Source organism: Pelmatolapia mariae, linkage group LG22 (assembly GCF_036321145.2).
Source record: "Pelmatolapia mariae isolate MD_Pm_ZW linkage group LG22, Pm_UMD_F_2, whole genome shotgun sequence".
NCBI classification, from domain to species: domain Eukaryota; kingdom Metazoa; phylum Chordata; class Actinopteri; order Cichliformes; family Cichlidae; genus Pelmatolapia; species Pelmatolapia mariae.
Genome location: NC_086245.2, coordinates 5,625,904 through 5,633,828, shown reverse-complemented (window position 1 = coordinate 5,633,828; position 7,925 = coordinate 5,625,904). Strand labels below are relative to the sequence as shown.

At 35.9% G+C, this 7,925-nt stretch overlaps 1 protein-coding gene across 4 annotated transcripts; it reads right to left on the bottom strand.

The window, feature by feature from the left end:
• Positions 1-273: 273 nt before the first annotated feature.
• On the bottom strand, positions 274-5,334 carry LOC135932716 (major histocompatibility complex class I-related gene protein-like). 4 transcript variants are annotated; one of them, XM_065470304.1, is made up of 9 exons: positions 5,054-5,334; positions 4,163-4,420; positions 3,786-4,064; positions 3,334-3,636; positions 2,979-3,095; positions 2,497-2,517; positions 2,346-2,444; positions 484-507; positions 274-384 (listed from the first exon to the last, which is right to left on the bottom strand). In XM_065470304.1, exons 1-9 carry the CDS (start codon positions 5,106-5,108, stop codon positions 332-334), a joined length of 1,209 nt encoding a protein of 402 aa, XP_065326376.1. In that variant the 5' UTR covers positions 5,109-5,334; the 3' UTR covers positions 274-331. The 4 variants fall into 4 exon arrangements, with proteins under 4 accessions (XP_065326376.1, XP_065326377.1, XP_065326379.1 ...); XM_065470305.1 differs by having other exon boundaries at positions 2,346-2,441; XM_065470307.1 differs by lacking the exon at positions 2,497-2,517 and having other exon boundaries at positions 2,346-2,441.
• Between the last annotated feature and the right edge of the window lie 2,591 nt (positions 5,335-7,925).

The following is a 7,925-nucleotide window of genomic DNA, read 5'->3' as shown; positions in this document are numbered from 1 at the left end:
ATTATTCTGTGGATTATTTACACCACTGTAAATAAATGCACTGTTGGGTCCTCCTTCCTCACATCCCCACGGTTGGCCAGTGCTAACCGTGATCATTTGTGAGTCTACACAGTTATGAATCCACAGTACAAATATAAATTCGAAACACAGTTTGCACTGAAATAATATACAAACCAGCCTTGTGTTTGCATTCAAGTAGTGAGCCATAAAATGTCCATTCAACAAGTCAGCGAAAAAATATCAGTGTGCAAATCAATCAGTAGTAAATAAAAAACCAAATGCATTAATGCTTCAATAATGTAAAGTCCAGGTCTTATAATTACGTCCTGTTTCAGGGTCTCCATTGTATTCCAGGTAACGGCTCCCTCCATTTCAACGCATAATCTACCAGAAGAACGAATGGTTATCACAAAGACTTTTAAAAATCTTCACATTAATAGCATAGATCACATAAGAAAGAATAACAGAATATGGTTTACTTACCAGATCGAAGAATTACGGAGAAATCTGAAACACAAAAAATTAATGTCTCTGTCCCCTTGTTGAACTCTCTCTTACCACACTTGGAGGTTTATAAAAACATTTATTCTAATACTGTTTCCACTTTGATTGTAATCTTAACACTTTTCCCTTGTTGTGTCAAAGTACTGAAATACACAGGAAATGACGATCCAGCCTGAACAACATTATGTTCAGTTATAGTTAAACAAAAGTATAACTTCTGTCAACATAACCCTTATAAGACTACATATCAGAATATAATGTAAACATCAGGTAGGCAAAAAATACATGACATACATTATTATACCATGTCATTATTTAACAAAAATGCAGAAGCAGTCCTGTGAAAATCTAAGTACACCCTTACTGCTTTAATAGGAGTTAAGATAGTAAGTAACAGCCAGATGCTGCTAATTAAATACATGTGATTAACTGATTATAAGTAAGTGTGAACACCTATCAAAGCAGAACATTTTTTTCAGATTGCTGGTCTGGAACATTCATTGTCAATCATTTTATTCTGTTCATTCAATGTATTGTGGGAAACCATTGCCAAGCTTTGCAATGTGTGGACGTTCTAGCAGATTCACTAGAAGGGCAAATGGTGTGTAAGGTTGTGGAGTAGACCAAGATGCAGACAAGGAAAACCATTAACTTAACTGAAACTAACTTATATTGTAGTTGTGGCAGCAAACAGATAATGCTGTAGGAAACGTAAGTTCAATAATCCAAAAAATAGCATGGAGCAACGCAAAGACCAACAAACAGTACAAAACCACAATGAACAGTTGGAGACAGAGAGAATAAATAGAGTCATAGGACAACAAGCAGATGGCCAATAGGAGGGAAAACAGCTGACAACAATTAAGGAGGACAAGACATGGAAAAATTAAAGCACACAGGGAACAAAGACTAAAAAAATAAAATGGGAAATAACAAAAAACGGAAACACAAACAGGTACGACGATGATTTGACAATGGGAACAGAGAACTGCTGATAACTGTAATAAGGAATTAATACAAACCAGAAGTCAAGAACACAACCCAGCTAATCATGGTATTAAGAATAGAGATCAAAACACAAATTGTCACTCTAAGGGGAACTAGAAACAAACACAAAGGAGAAAGCAGCCAAAGCAAAAGCATAATATTAAACCAAGCCTAAATTAGTTAAAACAGAGAACAGACAGAAATTGTAAGAATGGAAAACGCTGGTTGAAAACCCAGGATCATGACACTGTGCCATGTTCACACAAAAACAAACAAGAAAGATTTTTTTGCTTTACAGGCCTCAGTTACCATTCTAATGTTAAAGCTGATAACAAAACAATTAGAAAAAGACCGAACAAATAGTTTTAAAGGATTACCAGGAGATAGTCTCTTCTCATTAAAAAGGGTAAAACAGCAGAACTTAGGTTTTCAGTGCTTAGGACAGATAAAACTCTGGCTGTCTTCCATAATGTGTCTTCTGGCCCGTTTCCCTCTGTTTGTCCCCACCCTCAACTGGTTGCAGCAGATAACTGCCCCTTCCTGAGTTTGGTTCTTCCTGTCAAAAATGTGTTTTTTTTCTTCCCAATGCCACCAAATGCTTATTCATAGGTTGTCGACAGATTTTAGGGGTTTCCTCTGTATTATTTTGAGGTCTCTGACTTACAACATAAAGCGGGCTGAGTGTTGTTGTGACTTGGTGCTATATGAAAAGAGTTGAATTGAACTGACATATGTCATGTTGTGTTGTTCATCTCACATTGAACAACCAAATGTTAATTTTTGTACTGACCTGAGGTTGTATTTATATAATGTATATAATGTGAAGATTTGAGTTAAATGTTTTGTTTGCTTACCAGTATTCGTTTTATAAAAGTGAACTCCAGTTAAACAACAAAGGATGAGAGCAAGAACCAGTGCAGCAATGGGGGAATACTTCAAAGTCTCCAAGTCTTCTGGAAAAATAAAGAAAGTTTTTACTCAACAAATTATGTAACTCATGCTTACTCTTTTGATTGCTTTCGTCAACTGGAATCGCAGACACAAACAAAAGAACAAACAAAGTGTTAATCACCATATCCAGTCTTCAAAAATATATAATGACTTAAGTCTTGACATCAAATTTTATATACTGCAGATAGTCACCACAGGTTTGGTTCAATTCATATCTGATTCATCATTAAAGTTTTTCTGTTGAAATAATTTTAATTTGGGGTATTTTAAACTGATGAAGATTCTATAAATGATTGTAGATGGCAAACAAACTCAAACCATGATCTTAAACCTTAGATATAAAAGGTTAAACCAACAACTGAACAACAAATTAAATCTAACTCTCTTTAATATTTTAATATATGTTTGTTCTTTTAACTTTTCTTTCACAAAATCATTAATGCTTTGGATTTAGATGAACTGTTTTTGGGTGGTAAACTGAATCAATAAAATTTTATAATCGTTTAATGAAAATACCATATACATATACACATCACCTGTAATCTTGTACACGATGAAAACAAGGACTATGATGAGCAGAACAAAAAAAAACCCCACGAAAACTTCAAGGTAATAATCATTGTTCTCTTCGGGACTTGTACAGATTAAATAATCTGGAAAGACAAGACATCCATCAATCCAAAGTTGTGTATCTGTATAGATGAATAACAGTTATTACATCCACACTACCACACAAAAAAATGCTTTTCTATTTGTCTGCTGGTCTACTTTGCCAAGGATTTATAATGAAAACATGAAGCATGTAGATTTCTTAGGTTTAAAGTTATTACTTTCCCAGGATCTGGTCCTGAACACACACACTAAATCCAATACTTTGGGCTTCACTCTTACCTCTGTTGCTCTTGATCACTTTTTGGTCCAGTTTGATGATGATGTCTTCTTTGACAGCAGAAAGCTGAAACACACAGTCATACCTTGACCAGTCCTCAGGTGTGACTGATAAAAGTTTTAGGACTACATTAATTTGGAACGTCCTGTCCTGATTAGGGTATATCTGTTCACGGTCCGTGAATTGATAAAGTCTTTTTCCATCTTTCCTCCAGAACATCACAGCTCGGTCAGGATAGAAACCTGTAGCGTGGCAGCTGACTGGAGAGGAGGGAGTCTTCTGGAGGAGAGACACTGAGGGCCAGTCTAAAGAGACCAAAATAAGGCATTATACCTTAATAGAGAACAGCTTTGTGTTTTGCATATATATTCCTTTATTCCTTTCATTTGAAATGAAAGGAATAGGCCCTGTAGATATTGTTTCCCCAAAACAGTGTTATGTGATGGAAACCTACCTGTTCGTTGTAGAAAATATTTTCCATAGTCCAGATACTGTTTCAGCCATTTAGAACACACATTTGTGAGGTAATGGTTAATATCTGCTATTCTAATTTGCTGATTGTCTAACTTGTGTTTGACAATGCTAGCACAAGGAGTTGAAATGAGCCATGTCTGTGTCTCCTGGTTAAATTCCATAAGGTCTTCTCCATCATAACCATATCGATCAAAACTTTTGACCTCTTCAGTCTCATTGTCCCATTCACATCCATACATTCTCTGAAGAGTGTGAACACCTGAGGGACAGAAGGAAGAAAGAAAGAAGATATCAAACCAAGCTTGTTCTGCTTGGGCAAAGCAAAAGCTTCTGAACATTTTAGCTTTACAACAATACCTTCAGTTTGGCTGCAACTCCTTCTCAATACATTTAATGTGTCTTTAAAAAAATGTTGACTATGAAGACACTCTTGAGTGTACAAGTCGTTGTGTTCTTGATTGCTTTTCATGAAATCTTTAAGCCAGCTTGGTTTTGGTTCTGCTTTGTTAAGGTTGGTATTGCAGTGCACCAGCTCAGTTTCATCAGCCCACAGGACACCCACAAAGTCTTGGACTCCAGATGATTCAGTGAAAATGAACTTCAGGGAGTGTTTCACTGCATGAAATAAATAAATAAAAATAATATAGATTTGAGGTTGTTTTATATGTTTATTTCCATTTTGCTTAAGAAAAACAAGACTGCAATATTTTTCCTGTTTTAAGAATAGTATTTATTTTAAATATCTAAAAGTAATTTCACTATATTTTCTCGTTCAAGAAATCAGAAATACACACACACACACACACACACACACACACACACACACACACACACACACACACATAAATATTCTGCTAAAAAAGCATGTCTCCCGTTCTCGTCTGATCTCATCTCGAAGTGGTATTAGTCACTTATTGCTGTGCTCAGTGAAAGATGATTCTGATACGAAAAGCTTGTTTTTAACTTTACTGTAAATGTATAAAGTGTCAGTTTTGTTTTCTCCTGAGAACCATTCTAGTGTGTGAATTAAATATATATCAATATTATTGTCATTGCATAAATGTTTTTAATTCTATGAAATAACAAGCATTTGTGTATGCAGGTATTTTAAATTTTGCAGTTTACGCCGACGATTTTTTGTAATTACCACTACTGAAAGTGAAAGTAGTTAGATGTCCTCTCCGTGTAAAACTCACAGTTTCAATTCCAAGAGACAGTTTTTAAAAATTACATAAAATACGAGCTTACCTGGAGATACTACAAGACTTAAGAGGGAGAACGCCGCAATGAAGTGAATATTCATTACTGCAGTTTCTTGGTGACTTCCAATGGTGACATCTGTTTATCTGGGAAGTCGGTGCATTTTTCAGAACTTGTCTCGATACTTCTCCCAACTAATCAAGTATAATACAACTCAAATAGTAATACTCGAGTAACATTACTTGAGTATGTGAGTAAGTTGTGGATGGCGCAGGACAAGAAGGTAACGTACTTGGTATCAGTGGCGGTTTTTGATATCGGCGACAGTTGCCCAGTGCGTCACCGTGTCTGCCAGAAAGTGATTGCCCTCCGCGGGAGCGCGCGCAGCCGCTTAAAGCTGCAGCGCCCGGATTACTTGCGTTGACAGCTACTTCCGTGCAACTGATATAACGTGGAAAAAACCCCAAACACATTTATAACTTTGTTGTTAGTCAAAGGTATGCATTTATGGAACTTTAACGTTAAGGTTATGTGATTGTAATCACAGATGCATGTCCATCAACTATCAGGTGCTTTCTGATTTGTTCCTCACATTGCAGGTGTGGCATTTGTTTATTTCAAAATTAAGGAAGTCGTGAAATCTCAAATGGGGAAACACTGTATTTAGTTTATTTAGTTTCTGTTTTAATCCATACTGAGGAATTTAGCATAGGTCCAAACACACACAGTTTGAAATAAGTCTAAGTCTCAGAGCTACAGTGAAATGACTGTATAACAGTAGACTGAAGATCGTACAGGACATGATCATGTCTTCTATCTTTAATATCTGCATCTATGACATGGATGAGTAAAGAGCTGCAGGTCTCCAAAGCTACTTAGAACAGGAACAGGATTTTTCACTTCTGTTTTCTTGTGGTATGTACTGTCCTTTGATTGTCCATAGTCTGTATCCTCAATAAAAAAAGAGAAAGAAAATCACCAGATTCTTCCAGTAGTTGGTCACAATTTTCTTGTCATTGTTGTGTTATTGTTGCATTTCCCAATTCATTAAAATTAACCCCTGATAGTTCACATTAAATTCTCAGTGCATTCTTCTTCTGGGTAACTCAGAGTACATGTGCAAACCTTCATCTTAAATTGATGTCATATTTTAATCAGACTTAATAAGATCAATGTTTACATCATACAAACTAAATAAATAATTAAAAAATTAAAAAATAATCATGTGTTGCTTAAGTGAATTTCTCAATGGGCTGTATGATTCAATGTAGCTGCAATTACATTTAAAACTAATATACTTCATAAAAGACAAAAATGTCTGTTAAATATGCATTTAACATATTTAATGTTCTTCTATTTTGAGTATAATATATCACTGCATTATGTTTTAAAACAGGAAATAATAGACCTTTATCAGGTTTAAGAAAGCATTTGTTTTAAATCGGGGTTGTATCTACTCGGGTATTATTATTTTGATAAGTCAAAATCAAGTACAAAAAAAAACTACCTGCAAAGTAATAAAGCTGATGAAAAAAATAGTTTTGATACTTTAACATAAAGCTTTCATTTTAATAGTGTTTTGTAAGCGGAGTTGTGGGCGGCTCTTGACCGCAGTCTCCACCCAGATAGCAAGACGACATTGAATCTATGTTGATTTTTCATCCGAACCGTCGTATATGGTCGGGGTTGAAATGCCAATGTTGTAACAACATTGAAATACTGTGGTAAACCGACGGTCTTACTATAGAGACGTTGTAACGATGTTGATTCACCGTTGTTTTTTTGTGATTGATATTTGATCTATTTATAGTCGACCAGGTGACAACAACAACGTCGAGAAAACGTCTATTTATAGTTGACGATCATTCGGCTCCGGTCACCATCAAAAACCATCGATTTGTAGTTGAGCATTAAATTGCATTGCAACTGATCGGGTATAAAGTACCAGAGAAAGTAGATTTATTGTTCATTTGTTATCAATGACTTGGTCTAGTTCACCAGCTTTAAAAAATCGTGTCTACGTGCAATTTATGTATAGTTGACCGGGAAATTAAAGCAGCGATCACTTGGACTATTCCACAGCACCCCTCTCACATTGGTACATCCCCCCAGGTATTGTCTTCTACAGTAGAGCGGGACATTTGATTTACTCTCAGCGGAATTGACCGGAGAAGGCATCAGTTCATGCACTGCACTGGCCTGCACCACGATTAGTATAAGGTAAGAATGAATGATTTTTTTTTCCTACTCGTTATTTCCATATTTGCATTTGAATAACAGTAAAAAACTCGTTAATGTTGTACATTAACAAGTTTTTTACAGTTATTTACGTTGCTCCCACAAAATGTGGGAGCCCGAAATTGTGTCTATACTTCTTACAATCCGGCAACAAATAAATTGCACTGCGAACAAAGTATATCAACAAAGAAAACATTTTCGTTTCATAATTTCTTCGTTATATTCCCTTACAAAGCTAGCTTTAACGCTTCGAGGTTTCCTTTGTTCTTGCCGTCACCTCGGCGCTTGACCCAGACTTTCGCTCTGTAGTTGCTTAGTACTACAAAAAATTCTAAATCTGTGATATATGATTGATAAACGTAAAGTTAACTGTATAAACGTGTTCAATGACTTTGTTACTTTTGATGATTGGAGAGCACTCGCTTCAATTCGCACACGAAAACTTTAGACTCAGTTTGAATGCTCACGCAGCATGCCCACGTGACTGTACGTTGCACGCTCACCTAACTTTACGTTGCACGCGTACATGACTTTCCGTTTGTGCCTTGAATAATGAATAAGGCTACGTCCACACGTACCAGCGTATTTTTGAAACCGCTGATTTTTCTATGCGTTTGCACCTTTTGTCCACATGTAATGTATGTCTGGCCGTACATTGTGTTTGTATTTCCAGGCACATTTC